The sequence below is a fragment of the Salmo trutta genome, chromosome 12 (genome assembly GCF_901001165.1).
Source record: "Salmo trutta chromosome 12, fSalTru1.1, whole genome shotgun sequence".
NCBI classification, from domain to species: Eukaryota; Metazoa; Chordata; class Actinopteri; order Salmoniformes; family Salmonidae; genus Salmo; species Salmo trutta.
The window spans coordinates 45,112,808-45,127,816 of NC_042968.1; the positions used below are offsets into that span (position 1 = coordinate 45,112,808).

At 44.2% G+C, this 15,009-nt stretch overlaps 1 protein-coding gene across 1 annotated transcript; it reads right to left on the reverse strand.

Moving 5' to 3' along the window:
* Nucleotides 1–6,870: 6,870 nt before the first annotated feature.
* On the reverse strand, nt 6,871–13,200 carry LOC115203628 (peroxisomal membrane protein PEX16). The gene is made up of 11 exons (XM_029768500.1): nt 12,984–13,200; nt 12,286–12,321; nt 12,087–12,163; nt 11,565–11,698; nt 10,620–10,717; nt 10,228–10,308; nt 9,979–10,125; nt 9,541–9,613; nt 9,195–9,314; nt 8,217–8,281; nt 6,871–8,021 (listed from the first exon to the last, which is right to left on the reverse strand). Exons 1-11 carry the CDS (start codon nt 13,108–13,110, stop codon nt 7,963–7,965), a joined length of 1,017 nt encoding a protein of 338 aa, XP_029624360.1. The 5' UTR covers nt 13,111–13,200; the 3' UTR covers nt 6,871–7,962.
* Between the last annotated feature and the right edge of the window lie 1,809 nt (nt 13,201–15,009).

The following is a 15,009-nucleotide window of genomic DNA, read 5'->3' on the forward strand; positions in this document are numbered from 1 at the left end:
GTACGGTTGATTTATCCGTTACCACGACAATGGACCACGACATTCTCTGGTCGAATGGAGTGGAGTTAATCACACCAAGTTAAATTGTAAGAATGTTTTAACTGAACTCCACACAGCCGGAATCAAACACAACACCTCCACTCTGAGTGACGCAATCTACCAAGGTCAGGAGATGGACGGGGAACAGAGGGGGGTATACTTTAGGAACATAATGACCTAGCCCATCTACCAAGGTTAGGAGATGGATGGGGAACAGAGGGGGTATACTTTAGGAACATAATGACCTAGCCCATCTACCAAGGTTAGGAGATGGATGGGGAACAGAGGGGGTATACTTTAGGAACGTAATGACCTAGCCCATCTACCAAGGTCAGGAGATGGACGGGGAACAGAGGGGGTATACTTTAGGAAGGTAATGACCTAGCCCATCTACCAAGGTCAGGAGATGGACGGGGAACAGAGGGGGTATACTTTAGGAACATAATGACCTAGCCCATCTACCAAGGTCAGGAGATGGACGGGGAACAGAGGGGGTATACTTTAGGAACATAATGACCTAGCCCATCTACCAAGGTCAGGAGATGGACGGGGAACAGAGGGGGTATACTTTAGGAACGTAATGACCTAGCCCATCTACCAAGGTCAGGAGATGGACGGGGAACAGAGGGGGTATACTTTAGGAAGGTAATGACCTAGCCCATCTACCAAGGTCAGGAGATGGACGGGGAACAGAGGGGGGTATACTTTAGGAACATAATGACCTAGCCCATCTTGCAGTGCAATATGAGTTCTTCACCAGGGTCTGAAAGGTTTTCAGTCGGGTCAGAAGAAAGGTTGGCTTTCAGCCTTTTTCAACAGAAAGAGTTCAGTGTGTGTTTATTAGGAATGATAGGGTGCTTCGACTGAATGGTGATACTGGTAAGAATGTGGATGGTGGTCTCCTTCAGTCTATGCTTGTCCAGTCACTGGGTTTACATAATCACACCACACAAACTTTGGGAAGCCATATTAACCTCTGATGTCGAGAAACACACTTGTATAGAATTCATGAAGACCTGGATCTGAGTTCACACCTACAGTCTTTTGTTTCTACCCTAAGATAAGTTACTTAGACATGGGGTCGAACGCAACTCAGCTGTGTTTCTGCATAATGCTCTTTTCTATTGAGTTTCTGTTCTAAATGGGAGTTTGATCCCTCATTCTGTTCTAAATGGGAGTTTGATCCCTCATTCTGTTCTAAATGGGAGTTTGATCCCTCATTCTGTACTGTCTTGTTGAATGGCAGGAGTAATGACAAATGGAAGGCATGCTCATCAGATTGTTGTAAAACCTGTGACTGGACAGAGCCTGGCTGCCACTCAGTCCCTCGTCGTTTTATGTTAATTTCTGGTGACCTGCCTATCAAAATGAGAGAACGGGTAAGAGGAGCCTACCACCCTTGGTCAAATGGAGCCCGGGGGGTAAATTCAGTGAGGTGTAACGTCTAGAACAGGGGTACCTCAGTACTATTTGAGACGGTCCGGTCACGAATGTCTTATGTGGCAAAGAAAATGGATGTAACAGGTAGAAATGCTATATAATACATATAGAGGTGACGTGATTACCTCTTGTTCCTGACTAGTGTATGTTCTACACAATACATTTCTATCTGATATCTCATGAACAGACAGAGTGTCTGGTATTAGAGCCTGGAAGGTGGAATCGCATTATACCAACGGTTGGTGTTCCAGGATGTCTGTTTTGCAGTTGCGCTGTGCATCTCAGAAGATTGATTGATTGATATATATATATATATATATATCAATCAATCACTTGTTCTGTGACTACAAAAAAAAGATTACCTTGAATGTCACCATTGGCAGTAGTAGCAGGGGTTGATCTAGCACCTTCCATAGCACTAGATATGCACTTCTGTTCAAAGTCATTTCACGCAATTGTCTGTTTTGTATGGAGGTCCTCTTTCCATTTCATGGTTTCTGTCTATTTTATTGGTGCTTGCTGAGATGAACATTAGAGAGTTGAGGCTCTCATTCCCGGGATGCATCGCGGCAGCAGTAATGGATTGGAGAAGGTTACACCCTCCTGGACAGTCCCCTGATGGTAGCAGTAATGGACTGGAGAAGGTTACACCCTCCTGGACAGTCCCCTGATGGTAGCAGTAATGGACTGGAGAAGGTTGCACCCTCCTGGACAGTCCCCTGATGGTAGCAGTAATGGACTGGAGAAGGTTACACCCTCCTGGACAGTCCCCTGATGGCAGCAGTAATGGACTGGAGAAGGTTACACCCTCCTGGACAGTCCCCTGATGGTAGCAGTAATGGACTGGAGAAGGTTACACCCTCCTGGACAGTCCCCTGATGGTAGCAGTAATGGACTGGAGAAGGTTACACCCTCCTGGACAGTCCCCTGATGGTAGCAGTAATGGACTGGAGAAGTTTACACCCTCCTGGACAGTCCCCTGATGGCAGCAGTAATGGACTGGAGAAGGTTACACCCTCCTGGACAGTCCCCTGATGGCAGCAGTAATGGACTGGAGAAGGTTACACCCTCCTGGACAGTCCCCTGATGGTAGCAGTAATGGACTGGAGAAGGTTACACCCTCCTGGACAGTCCCCTGATGGTAGCAGTAATGGACTGGAGAAGGTTACACCCTCCTGGACAGTCCCCTGATGGCAGCAGTAATGGACTGGAGAAGGTTACACCCTCCTGGACAGTCCCCTGATGGTAGCAGTAATGGACTGGAGAAGGTTACACCCTCCTGGACAGTCCCCTGATGGTAGCAGTAATGGACTGGAGAAGGTTACACCCTCCTGGACAGTCCCCTGATGGCAGCAGGAATGGACTGGAGAAGGTTACACCCTCCTGGACAGTCCCCTTAGTTTGATATACACCACAGGAGTTTGGTGGCATCTTAATCAGGGAGGACAGGCTCGTGGTAATGGCTGGAGCAGAATCAGTGGAATGGTATCAAATACACTGCTCAAAAAAATAAAGGGAACACTTAAACAACACAATGTAACTCCAAGTCGATCACACTTCTGTGAAATCAAACTGTCCACTTAGGAAGCAACACTGATTGACAATACATTTCACATGCTGTTGTGCAAATGGAATAGACAACAGGTAGAAATTATAGGCAATTAGCAAGACACCCCCAATGAAGGAGTGGTTCTGCAGGTGGGGACCACAGACCACTTCTCAGTTCCTATGCTTCCTGGCTGATGTTTTGGTCACTTTTGAATGCTGGTGGTGCTTTCACTCTAGTGGTAGCATGAGACGGAGTCTACAACCCACACAAGTGGCTCAGGTAGTGCAGCTCATCCAGGATGGCACATCAATGCGAGCTGTGGCAAGAAGGTTTGCTGTGTCTGTCAGCGTAGTGTCCAGAGCATGGAGGCGCTACCAGGAGACAGGCCAGTACATCAGGAGACGTGGAGGAGGCCGTAGGAGGGCAACAACCCAGCAGCAGGACCGCTACCTCCGCCTTTGTGGAAGGAGGAGCAGGAGAAGCACTGCCAGAGCCCTGCAAAATGACCTCCAGCAGGCCACAAATGTGCATGTGTCTGCTCAAATGGTCAGAAACAGACTCCATGAGGGTGGTATGAGGGCCCGACGTCCACAGGTGGGGGTTGTGCTTACAGCCCAACACCGTGCAGGACGTTTGGCATTTGCCAGAGAACACCAAGATTGGCAAATTCGCCACTGGCGCCTTGTGCTCTTCACAGATGCAAGCAGGTTCACACTGAGCACGTGACAGAGTCTGGAGACGCCGTGGAGAACGTTCTGCTGCCTGCAACATCCTCCAGCATGACCGGTTTGGCAGTGGGTCAGTCATGGTGTGGGGTGGCATTTCTTTGGGGGTCCGCACAGCCCTCCATGTGCTCGCCAGAGGTAGCCTGACTGCCATTAGGTACCGAGATGAGATCCTCAGACCCCTTGTGAGACCATATGCTGGTGCGGTTGGCCCTGGGTTCCTCCTAATGCAAGACAATGCTAGACCTCATGTGGCTGGAGTGTGTCAGCAGTTGCTGCAAGAGGAAGGCATTGATGCTATGGACTGGCCCGCCCATTCCCCAGACCTGAATCCAATTGAGCACATCTGGGACATCATGTCTCGCTCCATCCACCAACGCCACGTTGCACCACAGTCTGTCCAGGAGTTGGCGGATGCTTTAGTCCAGGTCTGGGAGGAGATCCCTCAGGAGACCATCCGCCACCTCATCAGGAGCATGCCTAGGCATTGTAGGGAGGTCATACAGGCACGTGGAGGCCACACACACTACTGAGCCTTATTTTGACTTGTTTTAAGGACATTACATCAAAGTTGGATCAGCCTGTAGTGTGGTTTTCCACTTTAATTTTGAGTGTGACTCCAAATCCAGACCTCCATGGGTTGATAAATTGGATTTCCATTGATTATTTTTGTGTGATTTTGTCAGCACATTCAACTATGTAAAGAAAAAAGTATTTCATAAGATTATTTCTTTCATTCAGATCTAGGATGTGTTGTTTGTGTTCCCTTTATTTTTTTGAGCAGTATACATCAAACGCATGGTTTCCAGGTGGTTGAGGCCATTCCATTCGCTCCGATCATTATGAGCCATCTTCCCTCAGCAGCCTCCACTGATGGACATGTTAGAGATGGTTGTCTGTTGACGGGGGAAGAACATTGAAAAGGCACCTGCTTCTCTAACAGCCGGGTGTTAGTTGGGGTCAGTGTTTTACGGTAAGCTCCAAACTTGATCCTGGGGCCCCGTTTTGGTTTTTGCCCTAACACTACACAGCTGATTTTAAAATATTCAAAGCTTGACATGTTTTTTATTTTTATCAGCTGTGTAGTGCTAGGGCAAAAACCAAAACGTGCACGGGGCAGCCCAGGACTGAGTTTGGGGGAAATCTCTGGACTATACCACCACTGACCTGTTGATATTTTGTCATTATTTTTAAGGCATGACTGTCACCATGGGTATGGGTTTGAGTGTGTTCACCTGTGACTGGCACCATGGGTATGGGTTTGAGTGTGTTCACCCGTGACTGGCACCATGGGTTTGAGTGTGTTCACCCATGACTGGCACCATGGGTTTGAGTGTGTTCACCCATGACTGGCACCATGGGTATGGGTTTGAGTGTATTCACCCATGCCCTCATGTGGCCCGGTCTGTCCCCCTGGATGTCCCACTAGTGATGAATAAAGCCTGAAGAATGGCTATCCCAATGACCATGAAAACAAAAGTTATTTATTGTAGGCTACAAAAAGTTATATTTGTGTCAATAAAGATTAAAATCCATCACTATGGTTGCCCACTTAAGTTCATGGACTGAATCCTAATTGTCTGCATGCCAAGGGCTGTGTTTACACATGCTGCCCAATTCTGATCTTTTTCCCACTAATTGGCCTATCACAGATCTTTTGCAGAGCTGATCTCATTGGTCAAAAAAAATCTGATTTGTACTAGTAGTAGCATATTACATAACAGCAAATGAATGGTAGTTATGAAAACCTACCTAAAACAAACACAATGACTGGGTGGTACCAGATTATTACTCTGGTGATTTATTCAACACATTTGTAGGATTCATAAATAAAAACATTTGCACAATTTCAAATAAGTACATTAAGTACCTTTCCTTTTTCCTCTGGTAAGTCAACTTTTGAAAGGCACTCAGAGCCACAACATTCCACTTCCCCCGATCATCAACAGCCACAACATTCCACTTCCCCCAATCATCAACACTTTTTTCACACAGGGAAAACAACCTGGTTTCAATGTATTTCCAGATGGTTGTTTTCAAGTAGTCTGGATAAACTACTAAAATCGATTCTTAATTCTCAACCCCAATTAAGTAACAATTAGATGGAACGGCAGGTAGTCTAGTGGTTGGAGCGTTGGACTAGTAACCAGCAGGTAGCCTAGTGGTTAGAGCGTTGGACTAGTAACCAGCAGGTAGCCTAGTGGTTGGAGCGTTGGACTAGTAACCAGCAGGTAGTCTAGTGGTTGGAGCGTTGGACTAGTAACCAGCAGGTAGTCTAGTGGTTGGAGCGTTGGACTAGTAACCAGCAGGTAGTCTAGTGGTTGGAGCGTTGGACTAGTAACCAGCAGGTAGTCTAGTGGTTGGAGCGTTGGACTAGTAACCAGCAGGTAGTCTAGTGGTTGGAGCGTTGGGCCAGTAACCAGCAGGTAGCCTAGTGGTTAGAGCGTTGGGCCAGTAACCAGCAGGTAGCCTAGTGGTTAGAGCGTTGGGCCAGTAACCAGCAGGTAGCCTAGTGGTTGGAGCGTTGGGCCAGTAACCAGCAGGTAGCCTAGTGGTTGGAGCGTTGGGCCAGTAACCAGCAGGTAGCCTAGTGGTTAGAGCGTTGGGCCAGTAACCAGCAGGTAGCCTAGTGGTTAGAGCGTTGGACTAGTAACCAGCAGGTAGTCTAGTGGTTGGAGCGTTGGACTAGTAACCAGCAGGTAGCCTAGTGGTTAGAGTGTTGGGCCAGTAACCAGCAGGTAGTCTAGTGGTTGGAGCGTTGGGCCAGTAACCAGCAGGTAGCCTAGTGGTTAGAGCGTTGGGCCAGTAACCAGCAGGTAGTCTAGTGGTTGGAGCGTTGGACTAGTAACCAGCAGGTAGTCTAGTGGTTGGAGCGTTGGGCCAGTAACCAGCAGGTAGCCTAGTGGTTAGAGCGTTGGTCCAGTAACTGAAAGGTTGCTGGATCTAATCCCTGAGCTGACAAGGTAAAAAGCTGTCGTTCTGCCCCTGAACAAGGCAGTTAACCCACTGCTCCCTGGTAGGCAGTCATTGTAAATAAGAATTTGTTCTTAACTGACTTGCCTAGTTAAATAAAGTACCTCTACTGGAACAGCACAATTAGGTAGTTAATACCAATAATTGAAAATACAACATATATTTAATATACAAATGTTAGATTCCATATCATGGTCACATACATTGTTCATTTGTTTTTCTACCCACTGTGCCAATCTGATAAACATAAAGGGAATGTAGGTTATGGCCCAATTCTCTCCTTCCTCCAATTAACGTCCCTTCACAGATTTGAAAGGAATTGACTAGTATATGAAATATGGTGGAAACTCCCACTAGCCCATGCCAATCTAGATTTGTGGGAAGGAGTGAACAAGTGCACACTTTGGGAGAAATTAGATATTGGGACAGCCCCATAGAGAGAACTTCAACCAGCCTCAAAAGTCATTTGATGTAATGCTGTAGGACCAACTGCACAGAACCCATCAGGGCTAGCTGTAGGGGGTTGTTTAACTGGAGACATTTAGGAGGGATTGTTCCCAGTGATAGACAGCAAAACTGACTGACAAGATGGTGATCTTGACCAGTGGTGCCAAAGAGATCTCATACCACTCGGTCAATAACACCACTGGGTAATGTATAGTTTACAAAAGGAGAACTAAATCACACACAATCAGAATCAATTCATCATATACTGGTTCAAGATCAGTCTGATGGAAGATGACAGAAATCACTCAGATTACAAAAATAAAGAACAAGGAGGGAATGCAAAAGGCAAGAATCCTCAAGATACTCTGGCATGCCCTAGCAACAGAACGGAAGGATCCGTAAGGTACTCTGGCATGCCCTAGCAACAGAACGGAAGGATCCGTAAGGTACTCTGGCATGCCCTAGCAACAGAACGGAAGGATCCGTAAGGTACTCTGGCATGCCCTAGCAACAGAACGGAAGGATCCGTAAGGTACTCTGGCATGCCCTAGCAACAGAACGGAAGGATCCGTAAGGTACTCTTGAATGCCCTAGCAACAGAACTGTATGTTGGATCTTATTTGAGGGTCCCAGTTGAAATAGAGCAGATTAACCAGCACAGGTTTTCCAGTGAGTCTGTGGGGGACTTGAGTCCCTGTGTGTCTCTGGCTCTGTATTTTACTGAGGGTCTCCCTCTTTAGTGTCGATCCCTATCCAGCTGGCCAGGTCACCTTCAACCACCTCCTGCCCTCAGCCCCAGTTATAGAAGTAGATCTTCTGCCAGACAGGTAGGTAATCCATTAGAGGGCCTGGAAGGACAAGTGGAGGATAAGGTTAAGCCAATCAGGACAATGAACACATTAACTGACAAGATGCAGACTGGCAGAACTTGGAAGCCACAGTGCATGTCAGCAGACAGTGGACCACCAAAAAGGTAAACAACAGAACAAATGCATCCCATGCCATTTTCAGATACTTGGTTTCTATAAAAAGTAAACACTTACGAGCAACCAGCCCGACGCCGGGAACGTTGTCTGCCAGAAATCGGAGTAGGAACAGGATCTTTGTCCTACGTGAAACAAAATGGAAAGGTTTAAAAAGCAGCACACATGATAGAAAATATGCCATGTTCCAATGGTCATTATAGTAAAGAACTTCTCTAGCCAGAGAATCTGTTGGTTTTGATTTTACTAACTCAGAATATATTTTATTCAGGGGAACCCATTAAGACCAGAGTCTAGTTTACAATGGTGCCCTGAGGACAACAATACAACAAACCCAAAATTATCAATACAAATAAAATAAACTACAAATTACAGAATCAACACCACAGCTTCAAACACCACAAATACTGTACAATCATTTACATTCAATCCAAACAGTTGCAATTCTCATTAAATTTCTTCAACATTAAAGTCCTAAACTGCCCTACAGGCACCAGAGGGTTGAGATGTAGGGAGTTTTGTAGGCTATAAGCCCAGATATTTATAGGTGGGAACATGCACGATGAAAGAACCATCCAATGCATAAATGTGTAAGCCATCAAATATAGCTACGAGAATTAGAAAACAGCATACATTTAGTTATCTGTTGTAGTTCTGATTCTACTAACTCAGAGAATCTGTTGTAGTTCTGATTCTACTAACTCAGAATCTGTTGTAGTTCTGATTCTACTAACACAGAGAATCTGTTGTAGTTCTGATTCTACTAACACAGAGAATCTGTTGTAGTTCTGATTCTACTAACACAGAGAATCTGTTGTAGTTCTGATTCTACTAACACAGAGAATCTGTTGTAGTTCTGATTCTACTAACACAGAGAATCTGTTGTAGTTCTGATTCTACTAACACAGAGAATCTGTTGTAGTTCTGATTCTACTAACACAGAGAATTTGTTGTAGTTCTGATTCTACTAACACAGAGAATCTGTTGTAGTTCTGATTCTACTAACACAGAATATGTTGTAGTTCTGATTCTACTTACTCAGAGAATCTGTTGTAGAAAGGGGAGCGGAGCAGGTAGTACAGAAGCAGAAAGGCTCTCCTCCTCACCTCCTTCCTCTCCCGCCGGTTCAGAGATTTAGTGTCACTCATCAAACCAAAACTGTGGAGAGAACAGACCAGGGGATACCTCTTTATCCCACTCATGTTTCAGTGCCTCCTTCATGACACTGCTTTTAAATGGCCTGTATAGAAGAGTATGTCTATGGCTATTTTGATTTAATAGTGGAACACATATCATGCATATATCATGTGCCCAGTCAGTGTGTGCATTTATTTTGTGATTACTCTTAGCACATGTCAGTGTAAAGAGAAGAGATCATGGTTACCTGGTCATTTCCATGGCTCCAGATACGAGCCACGGTTTCCAGGAGCCTCTCCCACACATTCCCAGGCAGAGCACTGCGTTTGGGAGCAGCGTTGAGGAAAACACACATACCGTCTGAAGTAACACATTCCAAAGTATAGACTGACTGGAGTTAGAATGAGAAATCCTTGGTTTCATTTACCATTGATTAGGTCAAATACTAGTATACTGTATATACAGTGCAGTGATGTATTCCACTAGTAAGGGACGTGCTGTTAAGATGAACAGAATGCTTCTAGACCATACAGAGGTATGATATGGAATCATGCAACCATTTCAGCCAATGTACTTTATAGCTGCTGTACCGGACCAGAATCTATAGAGGCAGTAATCATGTGATGACATTGTGCACGTTTAATTCTCTAGTGTCTCTGGCAGAGTCCCAGAGTAGGAAGGATACAGTGTACCAGCGGGCGTCCGATGTACATGGACTCTGCTATGGTCTCCTGGACCCCCAGGGCAGTGGAACTAGAGGTCAGATCCTCCTCCACAGCACACCTCTTCTCCCTACTGGGGGCTGCCCACAGACGGGCCTGCAGAGAGGGAGCTGAGAGAGAGAGAGGGGTAAGGGACAGATAGTCCATTCCTGATAAATAGTATTGGCACAGTCCTGAATGCAAACATTGCACTGGAACATGTGTAGTCTTACCATTGCCCAACGGCCTCATCACCCTCCCTGACCGCTGGCCCACAAAGGAGCTGTCATCCTGGTGGTCATCATGGTCCTCATCTGTAAGGAGGGAGAGGTACAGAAATATATTTATGTCCAGGTAGTAGGTTGTCTAGATTGTAAACTCTGCAGTATATGGTCCTGTCCTGGTGCAACCCAGGAACATTGGCACATTGGTTATAGCCAATGAGATAGCAGAACAAGAAGAGGACACAAAACTGCCCCAAAGTTGTTTTGAATCAAATTAACAAAGAGTGTCATGTTTAAGTCATTGTTTGGATACAGCGGTATCTGCCAGACACCCTGCATTATAAAAAAAAATGAGTTCAACATAAAATATGTCCGACGTGCAAACTGTTGACTTCTGTTACCGTTGCCGAGCTGTGCCTCCCTGTCCAGTGGGGTAATAGGAGGGGAAGTCTGCATGCCAGATCTGTACCAGAAGAGCAGTAGGAAGCGCAAGACGGCTCTGGAGAAATGTTGGACAGAGAGAAAAAGAACAGAGGGAAGTGAGGTGGAAGGAGAGAAATGGAATGGAACACCATGCAACATAACATCCCAGTAATCATGACGTTTTTCAACAATCAGAGACAATCTAAAGAAAAGCACAGTTTATAATATTAGACCTACAGGCTGACATTGTCTTTACTAATCCATGTATCACTGCATATCACATTGTCTTTACTAATCCATGTATCACTGAATATCTCATTGTCTTTACTAATCCATGTATCACTGAATATCACATTGTCTTTACTAATCCATGTATCACTGAATATCTCATTGTCTTTACTAATCCATGTATCACTGAATATCTCATTGTCTTTACTAATCCATGTATCACTGAATATCTCATTGTCTTTACTAATCCATGTATCACTGAATATCTCATTGTCTTTACTAATCCATGTATCACTGCATATCACATTGTCTTTACTAATCCATGTATCACTGCATATCACATTGTCTTTACTAATCCATGTATCACTGAATATCTCATTGTCTTTACTAATCCATGTATCACTGCATATCACATTGTCTTTACTAATCCATGTATCACTGCATATCACATTGTCTTTACTAATCCACGTATCACTGAATATCTCATTGTCTTTACTAATCCATGTATCACTGAATATCTCATTGTCTTTACTAATCCACGTATCACTGAATATCTCATTGTCTTTACTAATCCTCGTATCACAGCATATTTGTTTTACTTTGCACACTATACAGCATGTTGTAGATCGATGAAAAGGGATCAAGTTAAAGCGTTGGTTAGATATCGCTCCACGAGGGGCTCCTTCATTCCTTACTTAGTGATCTGGATGAGCACTATGACCAGCCAGCGACCTCCCTCCCCCCACAGCTTGGTGGCCCCCATCTCCAGGAACACCTCCAAGTACTCCACCACTGACAGCCAGGTGAGAAGCCTCTGCTGAGAGAGAGACTGAACACACACAAACACACGTCAGTTCTGATAGCACTTCCCTGTTTGAGTGTTTTCTTCCATTTTGTGCCCAATAAACACAACCCTGCACATATTTAGACTATTGTGATTGACCAGGTGGAGGTGGACCTGACCAGGTGGAGGTGGACCTCACCATGGGTAAGGTTAGACTATTGTGATTGACCTGGTGGAGGTGGACCTCACCATGGGTAAGGTTAGACTATTGTGATTGACCAGGTGGAGGTGGACCTGACCAGGTGGACCTCACCATGGGTAAGGTTAGACTATTGTGATTGACCAGGTGGAGGTGGACCTGACCAGGTGGAGGTGGACCTCACCATGGGTAAGGTTAGACTATTGTGATTGAACTGGTGGAGGTGGTTCTCACCATGGGTAGGGTTCGACACAGCCCTTTGCGCAGAATGCCATCATTAAGCAGCACCAGCAGGTTGGAGGCAGAGTACACTGCAAAAACACACACAACAACAAACTGATCCACCAGTTGAAGTTCCTGAATGCATCTGCTTCATGGTTATACTGCAGTCAATAAAACGTTAACTGTGAGGTAAAGTGGGGTCCTAACCTACCCAATTCAGAGATTTCGTGGGAGTCAGTGAAACGCCCTGAGAAATAGACACAAAAACACTTGAGGACTGATGGTATGTCAAACTAATGTAATGCTGTTTCAAAAGAGAATCAATCAAAGATCTTGGCTAAATATTTCAGATAATAATTACATTTCATAAGGTAGAGTTATGCCTGCCATGGGCCATGCCAGACTCTACACGGGACTACTGACAACACGATGTAACAAATAGTTATATTTAACGATTGCACTCTGAATCATGCACCAGATGAATGGCTGTGACTGTTTTTCATATGCTGAATTAGAGAATAACATTCCTTTGTTTTCATGATCAAACACGAGATTGTAGTGTTGAGAGGAACATCGGGCGATGCATGGTCAATGTTTTGGGAAGAGGTGTAGGCAATTAGCTTGGCAACTTGGATACATTTTAGAGGATGCTGCGTTCAAAACAAATGGGAACTCAGAAATATCCCACTTCGACTTCAGTGCGTTCAAAACAAATGGGACCTCGGAAAAAAAATCGAGTTCCAACTTTTTTGAACGGTCATCCAACACGGGAATTCGTGCCTCTTTCTGCAGCTCCGACTTTCTGACCAAAATATCACTGACGTCATGATTTGACCTCGTATTTTTCCGAGTTCCCAGTTGGTTTTGAACGCAGCAAGCCATCCGCTTGGCTTTCACTTTTAAACTCACCTGAAATGAGGTACGACAGCGTTCTTACGGTGCTCTCCAGTTGTCCAGTCGCTGCAGGGTTCTTCGTAACGTACTCCCGATACCGCTCGTAGAGCCGGGTCAGTTTCTCTGTGTACAGTTTAGACATTGCACTAAACTGCTAAATCAAAACATGTACTGAAACGAACACCTACACATCATACTTCCGCAACTGAAGTCTGCTTCCTGTGACGAAAAACACCGGAAGTAACTTTTTCGTATTATGTTAAAATAACGTAGCAGGTTATGAGACCATGGTTAATGTTTGGAAAAGGGTTAGGGCACATATCTGTATAAGATTGTTATATCTGTGGTTAGGGTTGGCGAAAACACTCTAATAACCTGCTACGATAATCACTTCCGGTCGTAGCATTATCGAAGGGGCGTGAAAATATTATGTCCCTTGTGACAGGGAGAAAACTGAGGGCGCCGAAGGCAAAGGTTTTGAGTGTGTTCGAGCAGTAAGCCTAGCGAAGCCGACTGTAAACAAGTCGGCGAGTGGAGTCAGGGAGGTGCGTCTCCGACAAGCAACAGTCTGACAACATAGCTGCTGTTGTTTATAAACGTTTTTCTGTATACATGTCAAAATAAACTTTTGTATACCTCCATATCACACACTACAATGAATTGGTTAGAGAGATGTCTCAAATATAACTTTATTTTGTATTCCCCGTAGCTTTAGAAAGCAGTAAAGTTGTTTCCTGTTTCTTTCAAGTCTTTGGCAACGTTCGCGTGGATCAAACAAAACACAAAATGATTGGTTTGCACATAGTGCCTCCCACAATGCAGGTGGCTGCATGGTGCAGTTGGTGAGAAGCAACTTCATAAATAAAAACGGCATGACCTTTGATCATATTATTTTTGTAAAGTTCATGCAGTCCACATGTAGTTGCAATTTGGTAATATTTGTATACACATAATGCAACACACTGAAAGTTGGTGATCAACATAGGTCAACATCTTGACAAAGGTGATCTACTCATGTGCTGAAGACATGTTTTAAAGAGACAGGCACAGGGGTATATTAAAGACAGGCTGTGGTCTCATGGAATTTAAAATTGAATGATGGGAAGTTATTTTCAGAAGTCTGACATTTTGGCTTATGCTACAATTCACGTGTCTATTTGGAGCCCTAGAAACATTCCTCCCAGGCAGTCTTGGAAAAAGTACCCAATTGTCATACTTGAGTAAAAGTATAGATACGTTAATAGGAAGTTACTAAAGTAAAGGTGAAAGTCACCCAGTAAAATAGTACTTGAGTAAAAGTCTAAAAGTATTTGGTTTTAAATATACTTAAGTATCAAAAGTACATGTAATTGCTAAAATATACTTAAGTATCAAAAGTACATGTAATTGCTAAAATATACTTAAGTATCAAAAGTAGAAGTAAAAGTATAAATAATTTCAAATTCCTTATATTAAGCAAAGCAGATGGCACCATTTTATTGTTTTTAAAATGTACGGATAGCCGGGGGCACACTCCAACACTCAGACATTATTTATAAGAGATGCATTTGTGTTTAGTGAGTCCGCCAGACCATAGGCAGTAGGGATGGCCACCTGTTATTTTGATAAGTGTGTGAATTTCACAATTTTCCTGTCCTGCTAAACATTAAAAATGTAACACGGACTTTGGGTTGTCAGGGAAAATGTATGGAGTAGAAGTTTTAATATTTTCTTTGGTAATGTAGTGAAGTAAAAGTAAAAGTTGTCAAGAATATAAATAGTAAGTTACAGATACCCCAAAAAACTACTTAAGTAGTACTTTAAAGTATTTTTACTTAAGTACTTTACACCACTGCTCCCAGGTGGGCTTCAAGTCATTAAGAGAGTGTGGAACTAACATGTCATATACATGTTAGCCTTATGTCTTAATTCTAATAAAGCTGATAAAATAGGTTATGTTTTGCTGTATCAACATATCAACTAATTTAAATGGTTGGTATTTGGTGAGGCCCCCAAAAGGCTCTGACTGCATGTGGGTATGGATTTGGGTATACAGCCCCGC